Source organism: Pipistrellus hanaki (genome assembly GCF_964339955.1).
Source record: "Pipistrellus hanaki genome assembly, chromosome: 2".
Classification (NCBI taxonomy): Eukaryota; Metazoa; Chordata; class Mammalia; order Chiroptera; family Vespertilionidae; genus Pipistrellus; species Pipistrellus hanaki.
The window spans coordinates 60,704,415-60,731,186 of NC_140504.1; the positions used below are offsets into that span (position 1 = coordinate 60,704,415).

Below are 26,772 nucleotides of genomic sequence, written 5' to 3' on the forward strand. Positions count from 1 at the left end.
CACTTTATTCTTAACTGCAGTAAGTTATGGAATATTGGCTGATATTAGCACCCAGAAATCAAATACCAATTTTATTTGAATACCACGCCTATACATATAGGTGAAGCCCTTAAGTAAGCATTCAAGGTTTCTGAATAAACCCATAGATCTTGAGTTTTCTCTCTTAAGCTCTCTTATTTTTATTTCACCTCAAGCATCATTTACAAATTGAGTCTTTAGCAACCCATATTCTGATTGAGCCAGCAAGAACTTTTTATCTACTTATAGGACCTTCTAAGGAGTCATAGGAAAAAAAAAAATTAGTAAATGACCTATGTTTCTGGCTAGGCCATCTGTGTGTGTGTGTGTGTGTGTGTGTGTGTGTGTGTGTAAAACCTAAAACCATGGGTATGTGCCCTGACTGGGAATTGAACCTACAGCCTTTGGTGTATGAGACAACGCTTCAACCAACTGAGCCATACCAGCCAGGGCTTGCTGGGCTATCTTAAAGATATGATTTGAAATTTTACTGCTAACAAAATGTCCAATAAGCAGTATCGCTGGCCTACAAAAACTGGGAAAGTAACCACCAGGAATATGATAGTTTTAGGTCCACAGGCTGGGGACATCCATGTCACCAGAGAGACAGCCCAGCTACAATGCAGGCTTCTCTTCAAGCAAAGGAGTTCAGGAGGCACACCAAGAAACACCAACCAGTCTCCTTAAATAAAGCACTTTATTTTCCATTTAAATAACTTGGTCACACACACACAAAAAAATAACTTGGTCACAGTACATTATTTTACATAAATGGCAGTAATTTTTCAAATCTCCATTTGGAAGGCCTTGTGTTTGAGTCCAAGGTGATAGGATGAATACAAGTATAAAAACAATGTAAAATGTGTAGCCCACGGCTTCCAGAGCTGACTTAAATCCTCTTTAATGCTGCTGGAAATAGTAAGTTTAATATTAAAAAAAAAGATACCTGGGTTTCCTCTCATCGATAACATCAGACCCAGAAACCTAATCAACTGAAAAGGCTCAAAAGCCCGAACAATTGAAACCATCACATCACCCAAAGCACAGGATCACAACGAGTTGAGCTCCACGCAAGTTCTATAGCCTGCATCTCGTCAGTGAATACCTGAAGAAATGCAGGGTTTTATTTGTATCAGTAACTAGAACAGATCTGGTTTCCAAGCTTTGCCTCTAAAGCAGGGGTGGGAAGCGTCTGGCCCGGGGGCCGCATAAGGCCTGAGAAATCCTTTGGTCTGGCCCTGCCAAGGCAACCACAGGCGGGACTCAAAATTCAATAAATCTAGGAGCTTTTTTCATAGCAACATACATTTATATTAAGTGAATTCTATTAAGCGAATGACGTTATAAATATCCAAATGGCCCTTGGCAGAAAAAAGGTTCCCCATCCCTGCTTTAAAGCATGAATTTCCTAGAGGTGGAAGGTAGCCATCACGAAGGCTAGAGTAGTAACGAGTCCCAGCTCGGAAACAGCCAGGACCTCTAGGAAATGTGTCTTCAGTAAGCACTGGGTCTTTGGCCTGCTGCTGCTGCTGCTGCTACCGTGAGACACTTAGTGCCCACTGAAGTGGGATAATTGCCCATTAGCAACAGGATCACATTTAGCTGATGGTTACAAAAAGTTGCTATTAGTCACGGCAAACGTTTACCAGAGCACACTGGATTTTTCTCCAGCATTAAGCCAAGCACAGCTCTCCCCTCGCCCTGCGTCAGCTCCGCAATATTTAATATAAAATGGCATGCCTGTCAAGCTACTGATGTGAAAACCAGATTCCAAACAAGTGCCTCTCTCTCATCCATTGCTTATTTGAGGAAATTCTCTTTTAAAATGCTGGATACCAAAATACGGCTAAAATAAAGTCAAGTCATAAAACTGCTTGCCTAGGTTAAAGAGACCCTTAAAACTAAATAAAACATTAATTTTTAAACATCCTAGTTAAAACTGTGCTCCTATGTCATATTTTTTGCTTATGTTAATTGAGTTTTATAGTAAAAGTCTAGTGCCCTACCCAATGGGAATATACTCTATTAAGCAGATGGTCAGTATTACAAAGAACCTTGTATTTTCCGGCAGTGGAAGATTCTAGTATAGAAAATTTTCTCTTGCTAAAAATATTTGAAGTTCTGAGAACTATTGCATAAGAGAAAGTTTGTAGCAGTCTTTCTGCTAGGCAGATGGTATAGTGGAAGACGACAATTACTTCATTCGCTGAAGGAAAACATTATGGGGACAGCACAGGTGTGCCGTATGCTACACAGACGGGCTGAGGTGAGACAAGCAGCACAGCGTCCCTGAAACACACTCACGGCTCAAGGAGCAGCATCGGAGAAACCTACCCACGAGGTGTTAACGGTCAGTTAACAACGTGCTCTGGGGTGTCACAAGAAACATTTTAAATATTGAAGGATTGCCGACCAGCATGGCTCAGTGGTTGAACATCGACCTATAAACCAGGAGTTCCTGATTCGATTCCCAGTCAGGGCACATGCCTGGATTGCAGGTTCAATCCCCAGTAGGGGACGTGAGAGAGGCAGCCAATCAATGATTCTCTCCTATCATAGATGTTTCTATCTCTCCCTTCCTCTCTGAAATCAATAAAAATATTTTTTAAATAAAAAAAAATATATTGAAGGATTTTTTTTCCTTTTATGCAATTCTAGCCCTTAAATCTTTCAAATGGGCCCATTTCTCTTCACCAGAAATAGCACGAAATAATGCTGATTAGAATATAGATCATTTCCTAAGCTCCACATCCAGTGTGTTTATTAAGAGGCTGAGGATGTGACAGGGAGGAATTACGTTGGGGGTGGCTTGCTCCGATGGCCACAAGACTGCTGGTATAGAGGTTTGCAGGCAGTATCCCATGGCCACCACCACCAAATGTTCCTCTGGGAATCATCTGGTCCCAGAGGCTCTGTCCTTAAAAGGGCAAAATCCCTCCAATAGTTTCAGAGCATAAAAATCATCAAAAACCGCCGAAACCGGTTTGGCTCAATGGATAGAGCATCGGCTTGGGGACTGAAAGGTCCCGGGTTCGATTCTGGTCAGGGGCATGTACCTTGGTTGCGGGCATATCCCCAGTAGGGGGTGTGCAAGAGGCAGCTGATCGTTGACTCTCTCATCGATGTTTCTAACTTTCTATCTCTCTCCATTCCTCTCTGTACAAAATCAATAAAATATATTTTAAAAAAAAAAAAAAAGCATAAAAAACCTAGGAGTCCAGGCCAACGATGTCCCAAAGCCCACAGAGCACTGCCCGTGGAGAGCCGCTTGTCTGCTCTCCTTCTGGCACAAACACTTCAGTAGACTTTCACCCCCACAGAACCACTGAGCTCTGCAAAGGTTTGGGCTTTCTTCTGTGAACTGCCAGTCATGACGTTCTCAAGGAACTTAAAACAAGTCTTTTTTGTGTTTGTTAATCCTCTCCTGAGGATATTTTTTCCATTGATTTTTAGATAGAGGCAGAGAGAAACATCTATGTGAGAGAGAAACATCGATTGGTTGCCTCCTGCACAACCCTAGCAGGATCGAGCCTGCAACCAGAGCGTGTGCCCTTGACAGGAATCAAACCTGGGACCCTTCAGTCTATGGTCCGATGCTCTATCCACTGAGCCAAAACAGCTAGGTTTTTCATTCTAATAAGCCAGAACAATACACAAGGACTCCTTATCCTAGTGAGGGACACTGAGTTGCCCCATCCAGGTAACATGGGTATCTATACTAATAAAAGGTAATATGCTAATTAGACCAGGAGAACATACGGACGAACTTCCAGACAAAGCCATGGTGGCGGGGTCAAGGCAGAGGCAGTTAGGGGCGATCAGGCCAGGAGGGGAGGGCAGTTCGGGGTGAGCAGGGGGGCAGCTGGAGGAGAGTAGGTCGGCAGGCAGGTGAGAAGCTAGGAGCCAGTGGTCCCGGATTGGGAGAGGGATGTGCCTCAAAGGGTCCCAGATTGGAGAGGGTACAGGCTGGGCTGAGGGACAACCCCCACCCATGCACAAATTTCATGCATTGGGCCACGTGTGTGTGTGTGTGTGTGTGTGTGTGTGTGTGTGTGTCTTACCTAATAGGCAAACATGTAAATTGACAATACTTCTGCTAAGCCACCAGCCAATCAAGTGATATGCAAATTAACCTAACAGAGATGGCAGTTAATTTGCATACAGGCACCGAGTGACGGGGGTGGGACACTTGCATCGTTGCCATGGCCTCTGGGCCTCTGGGCAGCATGGGAAGGTGGGACCGGAACAGAAAGGCGGCTCCCAGGGCGGAAGAGGCAGCTCTGGGGCCTGAGCAGAAAGGGGCTGGTCCGGAGTGGAAAGGCAGTGCCAGAGCCAGGGAAAGGAAAGCCCATTCTAGCACGAATCTTTGTGTATCGGGTTCTAGTATATATATTAGAGGCCCAGTGCACGAAATTCATGCATGGGGGTGCAAGGGGACGGGGCTCCCTCAGCCTGGTCTTGGCCTGCAAAGGCGCCAGCATCCCTTACCTGGCCTCTAGCCAGAGGTTCCTCGCCTCCTTCCTCACAGCCTCTGGGAAGATGCTTGTCCTGGGGCCTCCTCAGGGCCCCAGCCCATGATGCCCTGCAGCTCAGATACTTGGGTACTTGAGCTTTCAGGTCCGGCTTCCTTGCCTGGCTGTGCATCAGCTGCCATGGGAGCCTTGCCTCAGGAGTCGCCCCCTTGGAAGTGTCGGGTGGGGGGGAGGAGGTTGGCTTCAGCAGCAGTGATTTGATGTCTGTAGCATGCCTGCCGGACACCACCCCCCCCTGCTGGGGCACCACACTGGTCCTGTCTGGACTGCTGGCAGGGGCCTTCCAGTCTGTGACTGGGGCTACTGGGCTGCGACTGGAGGCTGCAGGTGGAGGACCCTGGCACCCATAGGGCTCTGTCAGCATCGGAACTGAAAAGATCCATTTTTCTGGTTCCTCCCCTGCCACGGGACGCTGAGCGTGGGGCCCCACAGGCCTCTTCCCTCCCTCCACATGGCCCACCAGGGCATGGACGCTTGGCTCTCGACCGCACAGGCCTCTTCCTTCATGCAGCACGGCAGGCTGGGGTTCGGACTCTGGGCTCACAGCCCCAGAGGTCCCTTCCCTCCTGCCACACAGCCGTGGTGCAGACGCTGGGTGCAGAGCCCCACAGGCCTCCTCCCTCCCGCCATATGGCAAGCTGGGGCTCGGACTCTGGGCTCGTGGCTCCTTCCCTCCCTCAGCACAGCCGGGGCTCAGACGCTGAGCTCAGCGTCCCGCTCCCAGTCCTCTGGCCAGAGACCCCTCCCCCCCTCCACGGCCAAGGAGCAGATACTGGGCTCCCGTTGCCTGGGTGATGCCGCCAGCATCTGCTATGGGTGCTGCCATTTTTTGTCGCAGAGTGATGGCTAATTTACATATTGCTCTTTTGTTATATAGGATATATATATATATATCCAGCAACATTTACACAGAACAACGGTCGCTATGACACACACTGACCACTAGGGAGCAGATGCTCAATGCAGGGGCTGCCCCCTGCTGGTCAGTGTGCTCCCACAGTGGGAGTGCCACTCAACCAGAAGCCAGGCTCACAGCTGGTGAGCACAGCGGTGGCGGTTGGAGCCTCTCCTGCCTCTGAGGCAGCACTAAGGAGTGAGCAGGCAGGCAGTAAGGAGCAGCGAGCCAAGTAGTTAGGGTCCCGGATTGTGAGGACGCAGGCCAGGTTGAGGGAACCCTCCTCCATGCACAAATGTCATGCATTCAGGCCTCTAGCCTATATATATAAAAGCCTAAATAACCAAACGACTGAACAACTGGTCAACCAGTCGCAACCAGATGTGCACTGACCACCAGGGAGCAGACGCTCAACACAGGAGCTGGCCCTGGTGGTCAGTGGGCTCCCACAGCAGTTGACTGCCAGGCGCCAGATGCAGGGCTCATGGCTGGTGAGCTCCACTGTGGTGGCACCAGCCCCTCCTGATCGGAACTGACTGGGCACAAGCCTGCGGCAGCAGCGGCAGAACCAGGATGAGCAGGAGGAGCAAGCAGGAACAGGAGGCATTGGACTACCAGTTTTGGCCCGACTGCCACAGGACACATTGGTGCACGAATCCATGCACTAGACCTCTAGTCTTACCTAATAATAGACAAACATGTAAATTGACCATATCTCCGCTATGCCCACAGCTAATCAGAGTGAGTATGCAAATTAGAAGGCCAAAGATGGCGGCCGCCCAGCTCCTCCAAGTACAGAGTGGTCAGGCAGGGGGAATGCGGGGGTGAAGGCATCTACAGGAGCGGAGTGCTGCAGCAAAGACAAGACTGCAGACTCTGGACAGAACGAAGGCCTAGGTCCCAGGTGCCAAAGAAAAACGTGCTGGAAGCCAAGGGAAGGAAGGCCTTTTGCACGAATCTCTTCATGCAACAGGCCTCTAGTGTGGTTATAAAGATGGTGATCATTCCTAATTATCCCAAATAATTGGTCCTTTTGGTGGGATTCATCTTCATCATGTCATATTTTGATTGTTTTTAAAGATACGGCTAGAGGCTAAAGTTACTGACTATACTAACATTTCTATGAATGTTATTATCAACTAGTGGCCCGGTGCACAAAATCTATGCACATTAATTAGAGAAAATATTTTAATATTACTATTTGCCCTTTCTCTATAATAGAAGTGTCCGAGATGAAAGAAAATTAGTAAAATGTATATGAAAATAATATATAACTTTGTCGCCCATGGGGACACAGCACCAAGTCTTGCCAGCGCCACAAAACCCAGAGTCAAGTCCTGGGTCTGGGTATCCAGCTCCCTCCTCCCACCTGTCAGAGCCTGGGCCGGCACCTGCAGGGACACAGCATCAAGTCCCACCAGCGCCACGAGACCCAGAGTCAATAACCCACCCACCCGCATGCGCCTTGCAGAGCACACAGCCCCACCCATCTGCACGCGCCCTGAAATTGTGCGAGATCCAGACCCGCCAGTGCCCGCGGGGACTCAGCATCAAGCCTCCACTGGCACCCACAGGGATACAGCATCAAGCCCCCACCCACCCGCACACGCCTGGTCACACACACAGCCCCGCCCACCGGTGTGCACCTGACGCACACACGGCCTCCTGGTGATTGGTTGTTACAGCATGAGGGCGTCACAACCACAGGCTTTTTATAATATAGGGTTGCTGGACAGTCAGAGTTGGCTATCCATCTGGCCTTCAAGAAACTACAACTAGAGATTTCTGACTACATGTGCAGTCCACGTCATTATTACTATCTCTCTTATCACAAATATACACAGAAGGAATTAGTTGTATCAGATCTAATGATAATTCCAAATGAATTAGTTGTATCAGATTTAATGATCATTTCAAATGAATACTTGACTAGGCTGGGGAGAATGCATCACTGTAGAAACCACAGCCTCTGCTAACACCCCCGGGTTTGCTGTTTGGCTCATTGCAGGGGAACTATGGAGCCTATCGTTTGTTAACCATCTCTGTGAAGAGCAACAACAAGCTGTCTCAGGGACAGCCTCAATCAATGGCAGGACCAGGGGTGGTGCTAGCTGCAAAGGGTAGAGTTGCAGGAAGTTAGTCCTATTTCCCCTTAACATTTATAAACCTCTCGTTACACAGCATGCACAAAAAGACTGAACAACCTGGCAATATCTTCCCTATATTAAGTTATAAATCAAGGTGAATTTAAGGACTAATGAATTACCTTTGAAAAAAAGAAAAAAACTTGACTTGACTGGTGTGGCTCAGTAGTTGAGCGTCTACCTATGAACCAGGAGTTTACTGTTCCATTCCTGGTAAGAGGACATACCCGGGTTTTGGACTATATCCCCAGTAGAGGGCATGCAAGAGGCAGCCAATCAACAATTTCCCCTCATCATTGATGTTTCTATCACTCTCTTTCCCTAACTCTGTGAAACCAATAAAAACATATTAAGGAAAAAAAAAACTTGACTTGGGGTAGTGAACACACAATATAATATACACTAGTGACCTGTTGCAGGAATATTCCTATAAGACTTCCTGTGGCTTTCCTCCCACCATAGCCACCTCTCCTGCAGCAGCAGGCGGGGCGGGCGGGAGAGCCCCGCCCATCCTGCCCTCCCCACCACGCCCATGGCCACTGCTGCCAAGGTCTCTTCAGCCAGGCGCACTGCCACCACTGCTGCCTCCCACCATAGCCGCGCCCCATCTCACCTCACCTCACCCCACCCCACCCCATCCCGCCCCACACACGCTGCCAGTGCTTTCCCTCCAGCAGCCCAGCCGACTTGCTTTCCACTTTCCCTCCCTCTTTCTTCTATGCTGTCTTCAGTCTTCACTCCTCCCTCCCTCTGCATATGCAAATCAACTGACATCTTTGTTGAGTTAATTTGCATACTCACTCTGATTGGCTGGTGGGTGTGGTTGGTGGGCATGGCTTGTGGGTGGAGTGGAGTGATGGTTAATTTGCATATTACTCTATTATTAGGTAGGATTATTAGGTAGGATTTGATGTATTATAGAATTGTGTAAACTGAAATCTATATAATTTTACCAACCAGTGTCACCCAAAAAAATTCAACTTAAAAATTATAGGTACAAAACCAAATATTTCAGTTGGTTTCTTTCGCATCTGAAGCTGCCTCATCTTAATTCTGTGGCAGAATAGACCCATTATACATAAATGTTTAATCCTTCATACATTTTCAGTTTCGAGATATGATTCAAGAAATAACTTGATATTTTAGGAAGAACTAGGGAACAACAGTAATCCATTGATTAGTGGAAACCACATATACCCTGTTTTATCTCTCCTGGTGAGATGCTTTTATCTAGGGAAAGGTGATCAAGGATGTACAAGTTAAGGGGGAAGATGTCAATCAACCCCTCAAAGAGAGTCCATGCCAGAATAACGTGAATGCCGGAAGACAGATTATTGCAACATAGTGCTAGAGCTGATCGCATTCAAATCACTTACACAAACACACAAAAAAATCAAGCCCTTAATATTAACTGGCCACCATACCCGGAAAGGTAAAGTGTTTGCTGTAGGAAGGCCTATTTTCCTCTTCCAGCCATCGTCACAGTGTGGCTAGCACCTTACCACATGAGACATGGAAAGAGGAAGAAACATTAATGCCTGGTGGAGTTATTTAGAGAAAATTTAAACAACAAATACCTAAGAAATAAGATGCATCACCCAAACTCATGACCACTGTACATTACACCAGCAATGATTAACTTCATGACTGGTATCAACTCCCCTTTTAAGACCAGGTAACTGAAAATCCACCCGGTCATCTGCTCCCTGAGCAGTCACTGTCCAATTCTCCCGAAAGAGAAACTCCCGTAACTGTACAGCATAGTATTTGGGGATTGGTTTTTCACTCTGAAATGCCTAAAAAGAGATTACTCTAATAATAATGGCTTCAATATTCTGAACTACAAACATTTCTTTCAGTCTGGGATTTTCCTAGTAATACTTCAGACCCTTCTTGGTGCTTTTCACATATCTCATCCATCACGTGACCTCACAGCTGCTCTGGGGGGACATCAGGACCCCACTTTACCAAGGAACCTGAGATTCGGGGAAGTGACTCAAAGAAGGGTCACATGGCTATTAGGAATTAAAAGGAGGAGAAACTATCTTAATCCAAGACTCTTCCTCCCACACCGAGGGACGGAATTGCTTTGATCAATTTGTGCATCAGCAATCCACATCCTTTACAGCTTCTGGTGAGTGAGTGAGTGAGTGAGTGAGTGAGTTCGCAAGGTGCCTGGAAAGGAATGGCTCTGCTTTTACTGCTTCGATATAAAAATCTCTTAAGCTGTGAAGTCAGCAAGATTCCTTCCTCCAGTCCAGTCTCAACCTGAGCCTGACCCTATAATGCCTTTAAGAAACCAGGGATAAAAGCGAGCATCCCAAGTGCACACTGAAGGGTAGGATGGAGAGAAGCAGGGGGATCCCTGCCCCCGCCCCCCACCTTGAGGGCACAGAAGGCACGTCAGACGATGTCCTCGGCGGGGTGCGGGAGCGGGGCGGTGCCCAGGGTGGAGAACTGGAGCCAGTTGCGCAGGAAGCCCCGGTTGTACTGGCCTGTGTCCACGATGAGCCCCCAGAGGAGCCGGCGCCCCGTCTTCTGCCGCAGGGCCTGCTGCACCTCCCTCTCGGTCACGTTGTAGCTGATGTTGATCAGCTGGATCAGGAAGATGTAGCCCATGCCCGCGGTGATGATGGCAGAGTACCACACGCAGGTGAAGGTCAGCGCCGAGCTGGGAAGGGGAATGGGCGGGTCAGGGCTGCCGGTTTTTCACATTCAGAAAGCTTTTATACATATAATACTTATGACCGAGGGACTTTGGCACCTTCCCCAATCATCCCGCTGGACAACAGTCTTCTATCCTCAAAATACCGATAACCTGCCAAAACTGGTTTGGCTCAGTGGATAGAGGGTTGGCCTGCAGACTGAAAGGTCCCAGGTTCGATTCCAGTCAAGGGCATGTACCTTGGTTGTGGGCACATCCCCAGTAGGGGGTGTGCAGGAGGCAGCTGGTTGATTTTCTCTCTCATCGATGTTTCTAGCTCTCTGTCTCTCTCCTTTCCTCTCTGTAAAAAATCAATAAAATATATATATTTTTTAAAACCGATAACCTGCTTAAATTATGACCATTAACGAACATGTGCTGTTTTAGTTTTTAATTACGAGTGCTCTTTTTCCAGTATTTTTTACTGAGACTGGCAAAGACTGTTTCCTGCACTTTGTACCCCCCACACAACACACAGTGCCTGACATAACAGGATTCAAAATCTGTTTGTTGAATGAATAATTCCTAACTTGTTCTTAACTCGGGAGAAAACGAAGGATCCACAGGATGGCTAAGAACACCCTCAGGGAAGCTGTGGGCGGGAAGCTCCTTAATTTCCATGCTTTTTCAGGCCGAGGCTGCTGAATGCAAATACAGAGACACCGCCCGACGCCAGAAGCCTTCCACATGCATGATGTGTAGGAGCACCAGCATATTTCAAATTCTGCTTCCTACAGCCCAACACAGGACCAGACAGCGCCTTCAGCTCCTACAAGACTGTGAGGAGAGGCTGCTGATCCATGCCTGCCAACTGATTATTTTCATTCAAACATTTGCAAAAGAGTTATATGGAAATATTAGGTCTAGTAATAATTAATGTCGTTTTCTAATACTTTTTATAAATGGAATTTATTTAAACAATACAACAAAATTTAATCAACAATATAGTTGCCGTTGTTTTCTACTACTTGTGCCCAACGCTCAGGAAGCATTTTAATCCCTCTGTTATAAAATTCTTGTGATTTTGATGCAAAAAATTCGGTCAATGCATTTTTGAGGCATTCTTCATTATTAAATTTTTTTCCAAGAAGAAAGTTTTGCAAAGAACGAAACAAATGGTAATCAGAAGGGGCAATATCAGGAGAATATGCAGGTTGAAGGAGAACTTCCCATTCCAACTGGCACAGTTTTTCAGCAGTGATTCTTGCAGTATGCGGTCGTGCGTTATCGTGGTGAAGAATTACGCCCTTCCGATTAATCAGCGCGGGTTCTTTTTCTCTTAAAGCTTGGGCTAACCTTTCCAATTGGGCACTATACACTGCACTTGTAATGGTTTGGTTAGATGGTAAAAGTTCATAATGAAGAATTCCTTTAAAATTCCACCAAACACACAACATCACTTTTTTCGCATGCAAGTCAGGTTTTGGCGTGGGCTGCGGAGCCTCATTTTTGTCCAACCATTGAGGCCGCCTTTTCGAATTAACATACAGCACCCATTTTTCATCTCCGGTAACAATTTGCTCTAAAAACTGCAAACGGTTTTGACGAGAGAGGAGCGAACTGCAAATTGTGACTCTTTGATTACAGTTGTTGTCGGTCAACTCATGAGGAACCCATTTTCCAAACTTTTGGACTTTGCCAAGTGCACGCAATTGATTGGAAATTGTTTTTTGTGAACAATTTAAAGTTGCTGCAAGCTCTTGTTGGGTAATTTGAGGATTTTGCACCAAAAGAGCTTGAAGAGCTTCTTGATCAAAATTGGACACACGGCCTCGACCACTCTTGTCATCTAACGAAAAATTTCCCTCGCGAAATTTCTCAAACCAACGCTGACATTTTCTGGCGCTAACTGCATCTTGACCAAGAGCACTACAGATGTTTTTTGCAGCCTCACTTCCTTTTCTTCCTAATTGGAACTCGTAAAGCATGCAGTGCCAAATATGCTCTTCATCTGCCATCTTCTTAGCCCTAGTTTTGCAACAAAAACCAAACCAAACCAAACACAAACTTTTTCAAGCAAAACTTGTTAATTGCACTTCACACGTTCTGTAGATACCACGTGTTTGAAGGTTATGTCAATATAAGTCAACGCCAAGCAAGATTTTAAACGAATGTTTAAAAACGACATTAATTATTACTAGACCCGATAAATTCATTCAGAATCTAAGCCAAACTACCTGAGAGATGATTAAATCACCACAAAGATGAGAAAAACCAAGGCCCAACTGGAAGATATGAATGGCCGTCCACAGCAGGGAGGACCAATGGCAGGGCTATTTTGTGTAAGTGGCCCACAGAACGTCTATAGAACTCATGCTTTGTAACATACATGCTTTGTAATAGACATGCTCTGCTTTAGGACATTTGTCACAACCCATTAAGAATAGTAGTTACGCCTGCGGACTGAAAGGTCTGGGTTCGATTCCGGTCAAGGGCATGTACCTTGGTTTCGGGCACATCCCCAATGGCGGGTGTGCAGGAGGCAGCTGATCGATGTTTCTCTTTCATCGATGTTTCTAACTCTTTATCCCTCTCCCTTTCTCTCTCTAAAAAAATCAATAAAATATATATATATATATTTAAAAAAAGAATAGTAGTTATTGAAGAATTTCACAACCTACAAAGACTCAACATGGAAAAAGAAAAGGAACTTTATTATCCCTGAGGAAGAGGACCAATCTATTCTAATAAAGCCCATAAAAGTCTAGATCTGTAATGGCAATGGGGAGATCTGTCCAGGGACTAATACAAACAAATACCTGCACAGAGACACTATGCAGATGAAGCAGGGATTGATGGTTCTGAAAACAAAGAACAGGCTAGAGGGCTTTCAGGGGAGGGAGTGGCTCAGGCTATCACTGAACAATCCCAGCTCCTTCCAAAGCATGAAAATCTTCTAGAAGTGTGCCCAAAAGAACAAAGCTGAAGGAAATTTTGACCTAGATACCACAGTAACCATGAGTGGAAATTAAAAAAAAAAAAAAAAAAAAAAAAAAAAAAAAAAAGAAAAGTAGAACAGGAACAAGCAATAGAGGTTAAATAGAAAAGGAAGGTCATACAAATTGTAAATACTTCACAAAAAGGGTCAGAAGCAATAAATTAATTCTGGGCAAAGAAGCACCAGGAAATAGCAGTAAAGTGAAGAGTTGCTGATTATGACAAAATGGCCCCCACACACACCCTGGGGCTGCTAGTTTGTCTGTTCAAGATTCACTGTTACTTGGTTGGGCATGTGAGTAGTCACCTGACCCTGGAAGCCCCTGATTGAGCTGGTTGGGCCTACTTCTGCAGTACTAGGTCCTCCCTTTTGAAGGGTCAATGATCCTTTCAACTTCACCCTAGAAAACTGCACCTATCCACTACACAGTTTTGTTGGCAATTTCAGGGGTACTCAAAAGCCCCATAACTGGCCCCTGACCTGGTATCAAATGATAGCCCCTTACAGTGAACGGCAACACCCCTCCCCTCCTCCAGGGCCTCGGCGCCGGGTGTCCATGTCTCACCTGTAATCTGCATAAACGCCAGGACAGTAGAAGAGAGCTGTGAAGACACTTCTACCTCTACAAATGGTGTCCAAGGTCAGTGTGATCCCGTACACCGAGGTGAGCAAGAAGATCGAAAGGGCAAGTATAAATGCTTGATGATTGCATTCTCCAACACAGCCATTTATCCTCAAAACAGCACAGAGGGGAAAGCAAACATGTTTTTAAAAGTTCTCTATATAACTCAGATAATAAAAAAGTTTTAAAAACAGGAATAGTGTGAATGCCAGTTATTAAAAAGCTATCTTACTTTTCAATTTTAGAGAATTAAAAGCTTGTCCACTGAAAGATGCAGTCTTACAGTCTCTGCTCTTCACAAACTGAAATCCTATCCTTCGTAGAAGTACAAGATTAAGTAAGAAGCAGAACCGGCTAATTAATCTTTCTACATATTAGTAAGCAAAGGCTTTACCCAACTATGAAGAGAGTTAATACTATAATTACCATGATATGGAAAGGATGATAGCAAACTTAAAAAAGCTAAATCAGGCTGAAACCAGTTTGGCTCAGTAGATAGAGCGTTGCGGACTGAAAGGTCCTGGGTTCGATTCCGGTCAAGGGCATGTACATTGGTTGCCGGCACATCCCCAGTAGGGGGTGTGCAGGAGGCAGCTGGTCGATGTTTCTAGCTCTCTATCCCTCTCCCTTCCTCTCTGGAAAAAAAAAAAAAAAAAAAATCAATAAAATATATTTTAAAAAATAAAAAAGCTAAATCAGAAGTGTTACACAGGCCCCAGCCGGGTAGCTCCGTAGGTTGGAGCATCGTCCCTAATGTGTTCAATCCTGTCAGAGCACAAACAAGAGTCAATCAATGAATGCATAAGTAAGTAGAACAACAAATCAATGTTTCTCTCTCCCCCTTCTTCTTAAAAAAAAAAAAAAATCAAGATGTGTTACACAGCATCAGAAATTATATGTTAAAAATATATTAGTAAAAAGATCTGATTGGTGTGGAATGGAGACTACTTCTCAGATAAAGAGAGTCCGTGTCACAGCCGTTTGTAGAACATGTAGGACAGAATGTACAGGGACACCAGGATGCCCCAGTAGGTAGAAATCTTCTTTTGGGCGAGAGACTGTCAGGCCTGCTGCAAACCAGAACTCGTAAATGGGCCAGAGAGAGGGAAACGACAAAGAGAAGTGGAAAATCTAAAATTGAAAGCTCCTATTTACACCTAAAGACATCACCCCAGAAAAGCGCTGTCCCTATACTTGAAGTCCACCCAATGCCCTCTGGCCTCCCTGCACCTCACCCTCTGGACCATCCCCTTCTGAAGGAGGTGTGCCAGGTAACCAGAATCCTAGTCATAAAAAGCTGAATTCATTGACCGGGAACGCCTTAAGAGCAATAAAGTTGCAAACATGTTACTTATGGCAGTCACATCTGAATTAATTACACCCCCTTTGGTTTAAGATTTACTCAGTAGCGCTGCGACGCTAACTTTTAAGAGTTTCCCTTTGCATCTTATCTTATAGGCCTCATGTGTCCTCATTTGTCACTGGCCAGTGGGTAGGTACTCAAAAAAGCCCATCTCCCCGCCAATAACCAAACGGAGTTATCTGGCAAGACCTCACCTGAATAATGTAGACCAGTAGCATCAGAATGATTAAGGATGTATGATGAGAGGAGAAAAAAGTCACCTGAAAATTTGCGAACACTTGCTTGAACTCTGTGTTCAAGAGAAAATAAGACTACACTGATTTTGATAAATTCTTTTTTTAAAAAAATCATTCAACTGTAGATGCTTCTCTTTTAGAAAGAAGATAAATGAGGGGCAGCTCAAAAGAGAATGGCAAAAAAGAAAAAAAAACACCTTCAGGAAATGACTGTGAAAGAACTAAATTTGTGAAACTAGGAAAAAACTGATGAGTAAGTGGGAACATCCTAACAGCCCACAAATATCTACAAGATGTAAAGCTGGGAAGGAGAGAGGCTTCAGGATGATACAAAGGACGGTCAAACACCACTAGAGTCCCACGTGAATTTACACTTGGCGAGCCTCCAATTTCCCCCCACATACCACACGCAATGGTGATCCATCCTCCTCACACAGATGCCACATATCCGGCAGTGCCATGCCCGGGCAGGTCGCACGAGCTGGCACTGGGCACACCAGTCTTCCTTCGCCTTCACGGGGCTCCCAGCCACCAGCCTGGAAGAGCCCCTCTGGTCCTCCCTCAGGGTGCGGCTGCTGAGGATGCCCGACTCCTCCCCACCGGCGAACACTTTGGTCTTCGGCCCTGTTCTGTCCGGGCACTCGGTTCGGCGGCTGCCCGGAGACGTGTCTGCGCTGGCCGGGTTTCTGAGGTAGCCTGGGTTCTTCTTGGCTCTGTACAAGGCTAAGAGGATCAGAAACAGCCCGCAGGTAAGAAGAGCCAGCTGGGTGGGCCCCACGCGCCCTCTGGGGACCACTTCCCGGAGGAACACATAGTACATGTAGCCCAGAGAGAACAGCCCGAGGCTCAGGAAGAAGAGAGTGCGCTCTTTCCTCCGGTGAGTGAGGTAGTAGTACCACAGGGCCAGCACGGGCAGCGAGGTCAGAACCACCATCCCCAGGAGGAAGTGCCAGGAGGCCACGCGGAGGAAGACGGGCAGGAGGACGAGAGGGGGCATGATGCTAATGTTAACTTCTCTGGCTCCGCGAAGCCAAGGAATCCTGAGGCGATCAGAGATGGTATCCATGATTCTTTCACAAGTCTCTGGCTGCACAGATTTACACGTAATCCATCTAATTCAGAAAGAGCACAAAGAGAAGGCACTTCATAGGGGTTTGTGGAATTAAAAACCAGTGAACTCTGCAGGTCAAGCAGCAGGATAAATGACAAAGGAGGCCAAAGGCCAAGCATTCCACTGCCTGACTACTGCACAAGCTATTTTCAAAATCATGTATCATTTTTTAATATAATGTCGAAACAGTTTAAATGACTTCTCCCTGAAACAAATACATATAAATATGCACATTCTATACACATACTGTCTAGACTTGGGTGGGTATAGAGACATAAAAGTCTCAAACAAATTCACAAGGTCGTTGCAAAGACAAGACAACACGGGAACTCAAGAATTATTAGGTAAGTGACAAAGCAGCAAAATCACCCAGTGAACTATGATGGCCAAACATCAAAAGGAGTGCTCAAAGGAGAGCGAACACGTCTGAGTGGATTCATTAGAGGGGTCTTTGTGCAAAAGGCGGGATCTGCGCTCGGCCTTGACGGCTGGCTAGCAGTTGTACACGAGAGGAGGGAGGGTGGGAAGCTGCCCGGTGTAAGGTACACACTCTGTCCTGGGCCCAGGGAGGGGCCTGTTCCGCAGGAGGAGGGGTCTGCATGGGGAAGAATGGAGATCAAATTAGTGGGAGTCAAATAACCCACTCTTGGAGGACACATGGCATACAGTTGACTTTTTTTTTGCATGCTTAAGCTAGTAAGGCAAGGAACAGTTTAAGGAATGATCACACTGATTTTATACTATTAAGAAAAGTAGGGCTTGCCGAAACCAATTTGGCTCAGTGGACAGAGTATCGGCCTGCAGACTCAAGGGTCCCAGGTTCGATTCCTGTCAAGGGCATGTACCTTGGTTGCGGGCACATCCCCGGTAGGGGGTATGCAGGAGGCAGCTGATCAACGATTATGTCTCATCAATGTTTCTAACTCTCTACCCCTCTCCCTTCCTCTCTGTAAAAAATCAATAAAATATATTAAAAAAAAAAAAAAAAAAAAAAAAAGTAGGGCTAGAACTCGGAAGCGGGATAACTCTACGGGAGGGCGTCATACAGAGCAGTGGGAGCCAATCTCCAGAGCAGTATATGGAGAGAGCAGAGAATTCAGGCACAGCCCAGTTCTCCAGGCCGGGAGGGAGAAGAGTTAGGTTAACGGAAGAGCTGCCATCTTCAATGATGGAGATTACGGAAGCAGCATTTCTCCATTCGTTAGCACAAAGTGCTCCATCTTCTCAGGGGCTTTTAGACTAAGTCTAAAGAAACGATAAGGACTGTAAAAAAGGTTACAGACACTGTCTAGTAAGAAGTATGAGGTATTCGGGTGTCAAGGCTGGTCCTAGACCACAGTGGTCCCAAAGGATGCCTGTCATGCTAGATTAATGCACAGAGTTTTAAATCAGCAATCTGCCACTGCAATGACTTTTTAAGCAGAAGGAGTTATTATTAATAGGAAAAGCAAGTTTCCAACATTCTCCTTCTTCCCACATTATGCTTTCCATATGGCAACCATGTTTAAATATATTACTTAGAAAAAGGAGGGGGGAAAAAGCCAAGTTATTAATGTTTGATACAAAATTCTTTCAGTGATGTGAAAAATCATTTTCCTGGGTAGTAATTTTCATCACTTGGATTAACGGTGAAAATAAAAGCCAAATACAATACAATGAAACCGAACAGCGCTGAGGTCGTGTTGAAAACAGCCAGTGCAAGAGAGGAATGTGTTTCCTAGCTGGACCTGCTCCCCAGTAACAAGGGGTGAGACCAGGTCCAGCTGCAGGAAAATGATCTGTCCGCCCTCAAGGCCCTTTGCGCCAGGTCCCACCTAGTCCGTCTCCACTGAGAACGCAGGAACTTTCTGGCACAGTGCTCCTTCTTAAAATTGCAGATTCTGCTGGGCTGCACTGTATTTTATTTTTTTACACATTTAATTTGCCTTCTATCCCTTTATCAGCCTGTCCTCTCCATCTTCTCCCTTTAAGTGAAAAATAAGGTCCTAGTAAACTGAGCTGAACAGACAGTTGTGCACGACTGAGTAATTCATCTTTATAAAATCCTTACCCTTGACACAGAAGACTACTCACTATGATCCTTGGAAAGAGAATCAGAGCCGATCCCAGTGTCCTGGGTGGCTAAGCTGAAAGTATATATCGCAGTTCTCAAAAGGGTCGGTGGGGGGGTCAGCGACGAGACACACCCCGCTCTTACCTCTCACACCCTTCATCCAGGTCTTGGCAATCACACAAGAACGCGGCCACGTGGTTCTTCTCCCCATTCCGATCTATGTACTCGCAGCAGCACAGGGGCTCCAGTTCGGGTTCTCCCGCTTTGTTTTTCTTCCCTGGCTTCAAACTGCCCTTCTGTGCCATGACGGCCACCTGTCACCACGAGCCCTCTTGGAAGGTGAAGGAGGAAAGAACACAACTCACATCTTCCAAACACATTCACGCCGCTCTCAGATCGCACGCCAACGCCTGAGAAATCAAACATGAGAAGAGGGGAAAGAGGGTCCCATTTTCATCGGGCTTTTCTGACCCGGGCTGGCCAGGCAGAGAGCAATAAGGCTCTAGGCTCTGAGCCGCTTTCACCTTCCCGTCCTGTCCCGTCCCGTCCCGTCCCATCCCAGGCTCCGGGGACCAGCCGTTCCCATGGCGACAGCGGACCACGCCGCCAGGGACGGCCGGGACGCGGGCTGGGGACGGCTGCTGGGACCCGGGCGCCGATGGAAACTCACCCTCGGGGCTGCGGGCGGTGCCGGGCCGGCAAACATGCCCGGCTGCAGGGGCCGGCGACCCGGCTCCCGGGAAGCCCCCCAGCAGCTCGGGGCGCAATGGGGTCGCCGTCCACCCCGCTCCCCCAGCCCGCGCCCCCGGCCCCGCGCCCGGCTCCCCCGCCGCCCCCACCGGCGAGGACTGGCGGCCGGAGCGCCGCGGGCAGGAGGATGACCTTGGAGGGAAGTTACCTGCGCTCTGGGCGGAGGCGCGGCTGCAGCCCCGGGAGCCGGGGCGGAGGGAGCGGGGCGGCTCCTCCGGCGGCGCGGACGCGAGCCCGGTCTCAGCCCCGCGGGGCTCCCGGGTGAGAGCCGGGTCCCCGGGTCCCGCTGCCGCCGCCGCCCACCTGTGCCCGCCGCCGCCCCGGGTGCGCCCCCCGCCCCGCGGCCGCCCGGCTGGCCGCAGGTCCACGCGCTTCCTGGTCCCCGCCCCCGGCGCCGGGGTCCCCGCCCCCGCCCCGCGGAGCCGCAGCGGGGCCCCGCCCTCAGCCGGGGGACGGGAGCACCGGGTCCGGGAGCCGGACTGGCCCGCCCCCCGCCCCGCCCCCGCCCCGCGGAGACCCGGCCCGACCCCGCTGGTGCCGGCGGGCGGGCGGCGTGCGCGGCAGGGCGGCCTCTGAGCCCGGCCGGGGAGGGGCGCACGGAAATGGGGGAAACCCGAGAACCCCGAGGATCTCCAAAGCACGTGAAGCACGTGAAGCCCGGGCCGCGGGCGCTCACTCAGCCGCCTGCCCGCAACAGGCGCTGGGGAGCTCGCCGCCGCCTGGGGACCTAGGTGCCTCCAATGGGCCAGCCTCCCTCTAAGGCCCTCACTGCCCGGGCCGGTCATCACCCGACTTGTTCCTTATTTTTTCTAGTGACCAGTCTTTTTCTTTCTTTTTTTAAAAAAATATTTTTATTGATTTTTTTTTTTTTTTTTTTTTTTTTTTTACAGAGAGGAAGGGAGAGGAATAGAGAGTTAGAAACATCGACCAGCTGCCTCCTGCACACCCCCCACTGGGGATGTGCCCGCAACCAAGGTACAGATCCTTGACTGGAATTGAACCTGGAACCCTTCGGTCCGCAGGCCTTTGCTCCATCCGCTGAGCCACACCGGTTTTGGTAGTGAGCAGTCTTCATTAGACCCGCAGGCCTAGCTAGTGTTTTTGTTCCAACGGTATGCATAGTTGAAATGAAATTGATGTAAGGAGTCCTCTTTGGTTTTTACACACCGTTTTTAAAGAGTGTAGGCCCATGCACATGTTTTCACAACAGCAGACTATACTTTATAAAAGTATATATTTTGATTTTTCTTACAGAGAGGAAGGAAGAGGGATAGAGTTTGAAACATCGATGAGAGAGAAACACCGATCAGCTGCCTCCTGCACACCCCCTCCTGAGGATGTGCCCGCAACCAAGGCACATGCCCCCACCAGAATCGAACCTGGGACCCTTGAGTCCACAGGCTGAAGCTCTATCCACTGAGCCAAACCGGTTAGGGCAGACTATACTTTTTGAGTTTTGTTTTGTGTGTTTGTGTGTGTGAGTTTTGTTGTGTGTGTGTGTTGTTGTTGTTGTTTGTTTGTTTGTTTTTCAAACAGAAAAGGAAGAAAAGTGACAACTCAGATTCTGGGTTTTATTAATATTCAATTTATATAACAAATACAATTGATTGAATTTTGCATACATGCGTGTTTAATCGTAATTTATAAAGCAACTTTGGTCATTTTCTTTGAGGTATATATTGAAGTATAAGTTTTACAGAAACATCTCAAAAATATTCAGCTTGTCACTGATTATTTTTGTGAATTTAAGAGAACAAGGTTTCAAGTTTATAATCCTGTCACTCTTGCTCACAACCAGACCCTTCATAAATCCTTATTTTAAAAACAATGAAACCCAGGTAGGTACACTGGTTCCCTGACGTAGCTGAGTTGGGATTCACTCAAACCCATTTTCCCTCTAATGGAGTCAATACTTTGATTCTCTATAGGCGTCTCAAAGATTACTTTAGCAATCCCATGTGGCTGTGGTGACTCTGGGAGGAAAAAAGAAATTTAAAGGCAATAGTTGTTGAAACAGTACAAATATATACACATTATTCTGCACTATCTTGCTCTTGTTCTGGAGACATCACTTGTATTGAGACATATATGCTAAAACCTTTGTCTGAAAGAGCCAAAGCTTGTGTCTGACTTACAACTTCAATCAGTATACTTGTATTGGGAGATAATGAACCCAGAGTTTTATTAAAGAGCTAGTTTGTGTCTTACAACTGACTAAAGCAAGCCACTCACATGAAGGAATAAATGAATCTATCCGTGGCTACTGAAAACGAATCCACAAATTAGACTGCTAAGCTGAAGCCAAGCTTAGTTCAAGTATTTATTTGATTACTAAATGCCCAGATTTTAACTTAATCTGGTTTTTAAAACTCAGAGCATGATTCTTCATTTTGAGTGTTGGAGTCCTACATATTTCCTTTTCTAAAATTGACTCTTCGATTCATATGATATATGAAGAGGCAAGATAATCTCACCTCTGATAGCTACTTGAAGAAGAAAACTTTCTTTCATGAAGATACAATATGAATGAAGAACTTCTCAGATAATTATCATCAATGTGCAGAATCAAAAAGTCTATTGAATTTGTGTGCTAAATAAATGAAGACATTGTAATATTTACAGTATGCGAATCTAGAAATGTACATGCCTAAAAACTGATCCTTCAAAATTCGTAATGGCTTAGAGGTTTCTTCTTATATTGATTGTCTTTAGCCTGTTGAATGTTTATCAACTGTGAAAGCAGCCAATTGGACACATACTGATTCTGTGCTACCAGATAAAGCATCAAACTTCAAACCTCCCTCTAAAAACGAGGCCAAAGTGTCCCATTTTCTTTTTGCATCACAGAAATTCAGTTCCACAATGTAGTTCATGCTTCACTGGAGAAATTCACAGCTTAGAATAATGTATAAGAAGCAAACGGATAGATTCTTAAGGCTATCGGAGACTAATTATGAAATAAATGTTATTTAAAAGAATGTTTATATTAGAAGTACCAATATTGAAAAAAAAATATGGAAATGTTCGTATGACAATGAAAATCCTTCATCCTCTGGTTTTCTCCTAGATGTTTTCTTTTACTTCCAAGTATCTGTCCAATTTCAGTCCTTAAGATCACTAGCTCTCCACAGCCGTGCCGGTCTTGTTTTTATTTAGTAGATCAAAGGTTCTCTGAAGCATAATGAGTGAACTCTTTAACTGCAAACAAAATAATTTTCAAAATAAATTGTTTACATTTTTCTGGTCATTTTTCTGCCAAAGTTCACATTTGCATTTGACATAGTTCTGTTTATACTGATGTCCAAATAAAACATTGAATATGAAACACCTGATTTCCTTAGGATATCTATGTCAGTGTGACTGCTACAGAGTTCTTCCCATTTGCTCTAAGATCGCACTTCTTCCTACATACTGTGTATTCTCTCTCTCATTAGGTCTACAATCAAATTATCCAGAGGGACAGGCTGGCTTGTTTCCTTAAATGGCTTCTGAAATTGCAGTGGTCTCACTCTCTCCTAAACAACTCAGGTTTCACTTCCAGGCCTGTGCTTTCAATTGTCCTCATCCATCCCAAACGGACTCATCACCCTGTCCATGTAGTTTTCTCTAATCATCCTGCCTCTACTCTCCCAAGGCATTACTACTTACTTTGACATTTAATTTTGTACTTTTTTTTTTTATAGTTTCTAACAATACACACGGACCTTTGATTTCTCTAATAAAATTGTAGTCAACTTGAAAGAATTAAGTCTTATTTTTCTTTATATTCATTCATTCAAATATTTACTGTTTATCTATTACATGTACTGTGCTAAGCACTGAGTATCAATGGTGAACCAAAGAGCCACTCTCGCCACTGTCTCTGCCTTCATGGAGCTTATAGATTAGTAAGCAATATAAAACTAAAACACATAATTACACACACAAAATGTACTCACACATTGTATTAAGTTTTTTACTTAAGCAACTGGAGGATGGTACTATAATTTTCTAAGTGGGTTTGGCTCAGGATGAAAATAGAATTCTGTTTTGGACATGATCAGTTTGGGATGCCTGTTATCATCCAGGTGAAGATGTCAACTCAGCAAGTGACTGTCTGAGCCTGGAGCTCAGAGGAGAGATCAGGTCAGAGATGGATTTGGGAGTCACTGGCACATGTGGTATTCCAAGCCAGGGGAGTGGATGTGATCCCCTAAAGGGGAAGTGGAGGAGAAGGGAAGAGAATCTAGCACAGCGTGGAGCACTAGGCCAGAAAGAGGTCAGGTACAGGAGAAAGTTTTACAGCAAAAAGGAGTTTCCTGTTATGCTAAATGATAGAAGCCCGTCACGAAAGATTCCATTTATAGGTTCTTTTGGGGGTGATGCAAATGCTCTGGAATTGGTGGTGATGGTTGCATAACCTTGTGAATATATTAAAAAGCCTTTGAAAGGGTGAATTTCATAACATGAATTAGTTCACAATGAAGCTGGAGGTTTTTAGATACATTTCAAGAAAAGAGTGGTCAGCTCTCAAAATGTTGACACTGTAAATGGAAACTAAAAGAAAGGTACATTTATGCTAACAGCTAGAGGTCACTAGGGATCTCAGCTCAAGCAATATCGGTGGAAGGTAGGGGAGAGGAAAACAAGGCAGGAGTGAGCTGAACAACGAAGAAGAGGGTTAAATATACGCATCCAGTTTTGCTTCCTTCTGAAATCCCACTAGAAAGAATATCTTTTCCTTTGAATTATTATTGATTTTGGAGCGGGGAAGAGAGCGATAGACAGACAGATTGATGTGAGAAACAAGTGGTTGCTCCCGTATGTGCCCTGACTGGGGATTGAACTTGCAATCTTTTAGTGAACCAGAGGATGCTCCAACCAAATGAGCTACAAGGGCCAGGGCAGGATTTGTTGTTGCTTTTAAGAGACATAAACCAAGGGCTGGGAGAACAGAAAGTGACAACAGCAACACAACTTGGGAACCTGGAAAACAGATGGATGACTTCACAGGCCTGAAAAGGCTGAATCCTAAGCTAACACTAGAGAAAGCTGAGACCAACCAAATTTACCCTGAAGAATCCTCAAAAGCCTGATGGCCAGGAATCTCTGGAAGTGGGAATTAAGAAGAAGGGGCTAAAATAAGGATTGGATGAACCTTTGGGCATCTGACCTCTCTTACTACCTGGGCAAAAGTCTAAAATGTTATTTTCTGGACAGGATAAAACAGAGGTTCTCTGGCTGTCTTGCTCAGGGGACACCAACACATCGTTAAAGTCGGTGCTATCATACCAAAAGCAGGGGGATTATAGGGAAAAAGTATATACTGAATATTGAAACCATCTCCTCTGCCCTGACCTTCCCATTCCTCTCTCACTCTGTTCCTAAAATGCTGGCAGCCAGCCCTCAAATCCTTCAGATAGGAGACTAGAAGATTATTCTCTGTGGAAACTGACCAACCCAAGAGGAAACACCTAAAAATACTGAGACAGGGATTTCTCAACCAGCCAAATGTACAGAAAAGTTCAGGGTAGATCAATAGGACACACATGTTGAAAGCTTCTGATTCACACAAGCAGACAACCGAGGACTATCGACATCTAAAGAAATTCTCTAACACTAAGGATGGAAATCAAAACAGAAGAAAACGGATTATGATGGAAAGTGAGTATGCAAGAAGAATAAAAAAATTGTTTATTAGAAATATGGTCAGAGAGATAAACATATAGCTATTTTAAAAAGATCACAATGCCTTAAAATTTTTCAGAGGAATAAAAGCTCTTTGAAATTAAAAACTTGTTAGCAAAAATTGAAAAACTCAATAGAAGAATTTGAAGAAAGCAGGGCTACAGGAATAGAGATGGGCAACAGGAATCCCCTGGATGACAGCTGTGGCCCCACACAGAGGGTCACCGACCTGACTGGAGCCAGCCAGAGGCTCCATTGATGGAATGCCTGAGGCAAAGGAAGATTATAACAGACTCATATGACAGGGGATGAAATATTTGTAATTAACATTGATAAACTAATCAACCATAATGAAATTCAGGGATAAGAAAAAGCACAGAAAATAAAAAGTAATCATGGTTTATTCTATGATGTAGCTCAGAATAGCAAAATTGTAAATAAATATTGATTTAACCAAAATTATAACTTCATTTGGGAGAATGGGGTAATTAGAAATGGGGGCAAGATGAAGTGAAAGGAAAGAAAACAAAATCCTAGTTTTCTTTTTGACTTTCCTAATAAGAATATCTACAACTGAAAAATCAAGACTTTATCAATACATGTTGTTTATAAATGTGGAGGTACACACCAACACTATAAACTGAAGGTTAAGACTGTTGTCTTTGAGGGTGCTGGGATTGCTTATTTTCTCAACAAACCTTGTAGAACAAGTTAACTCTTTAAAATATGTGAACTGCTTATTTGGGAGAAAATGAAAACTTTAAAAAGTGAATGAGTTATGAAGGATAAAGTAGTGACAGGCAGAGCAGACAACTCTAAAAGGGTTCAGCTGTGAAAGGGAGCAGAGAGATGAGTAGATAGGGAAGGATATGCATGGTGTAGGTATTTTAATGTAGGAGATAACAGAGCACAGTCATGTGCTGATGGTAAAAACCCAACTGGGTGAGGGAGACTGAAAATGGGGAAGCTATAAGGGAGATGCATGGAGACTCCTGCTAACATGCTGGGACTTGCCTCCCATAGGCTGAGGAATGAATATAATAGGAGGGGAGAAGACAGGGGTGCAGCTATAGGAGGGTCTCTAGACTGCGTTACAGAAGGAGAGGGAAAGTCTCTTTTTCCCTTAACACATAGTCATCAGTTGAGAGTGAGGGGGATATGGGAGGAGATGAGGAGGAGAAAAGTGAGAGTGGGAGGAGAAAGTTGCTAAGGAGCTATAGATACTGTGCATCTGAAGAGTACTTCATTGAAGTTGTAATCTTCAGAGCTCTGAGTGATATCCTAAGAAATGCTCAATAGTTGAATCTCCTAAAAAACAAACTTATACATAAAAGAAAAAGATGAAAGGTAATAAAATGTTAAAAGTAATTAAGTCTGAATGCTAGAACTTATCTTTTCTGCTATTCTCTATTTTTCAATTTTGAAAAGTAAGCATATACATATATTATAACTAGAAGCCCGTTGCAGGAAGATTCCTGCAAATGGCCTCTCCAGCCACCACGCTGCCCACCCCACCCGCCCCACCTCGGCCGTGCTTTCCCTCTGGCAGCCGCCTTACTTTCCGCTTTTCCTCCCTCTTCTTTCTATGCTGTCTTCAGCCTTCACTCCTCCCACCCTCAGCATATGCAAATTAATCACCATCTTTGTTGGGTAAATTTGCATACTCGCTCTGATTGGCTGTGGGCCTAGCAATGGTACAGTCAAGGTCAATTAGCTTTTTTCTCTTTCATTACTGTAGA

General features: G+C 45.6%; 2 protein-coding genes across 3 annotated transcripts in view; both read right to left on the reverse strand.

Annotated features, from left to right (window-relative positions):
- Positions 1 to 696: 696 nt before the first annotated feature.
- Positions 697 to 19,762, reverse strand: ZDHHC23 (zDHHC palmitoyltransferase 23). The gene is made up of 5 exons (XM_084873969.1): positions 19,515 to 19,762; positions 18,761 to 19,026; positions 15,857 to 16,564; positions 13,797 to 13,964; positions 697 to 10,260 (listed from the first exon to the last, which is right to left on the reverse strand). The coding sequence occupies exons 2-5, from the start codon at positions 18,919 to 18,921 to the stop codon at positions 9,993 to 9,995; spliced, it is 1,305 nt and encodes a 434-aa protein (XP_084730095.1). The 5' UTR covers positions 18,922 to 19,026; positions 19,515 to 19,762; the 3' UTR covers positions 697 to 9,992.
- A 1,161-nt stretch (positions 19,763 to 20,923) lies between these two features.
- The window catches only part of GRAMD1C (GRAM domain containing 1C), a 71,101-nt gene continuing 65,252 nt past the window's right edge, over positions 20,924 to 26,772 (reverse strand). For both annotated transcript variants that reach the window (XM_084873967.1, XM_084873968.1), the window contains one exon: positions 20,924 to 22,564. In XM_084873967.1, the coding sequence (XP_084730093.1) occupies positions 22,484 to 22,564 (81 nt within the window). In that variant the 3' untranslated portion in view covers positions 20,924 to 22,483. The remainder of the gene's footprint in view (positions 22,565 to 26,772) is intronic.

Bases quoted from the DNA above. Each gene is read 5' to 3' on its own strand.
- ZDHHC23 (XM_084873969.1), bottom strand. From the start codon at position 18,921: ATGGCACAGAAGGGCAGTTTGAAGCCAGGGAAGAAAAACAAAGCGGGA. The intron at 13,965-15,856 runs GTATGTGGGGGG...TGCTGTTTTGAG, and splicing joins ATGGATCACCATTGCGTGTG to GATAAATGGCTGTGTTGGAG. The intron at 10,261-13,796 runs GTGAGACATGGA...TCCCCTTCCCAG, and splicing joins GGCGTTTATGCAGATTACAG to CTCGGCGCTGACCTTCACCT.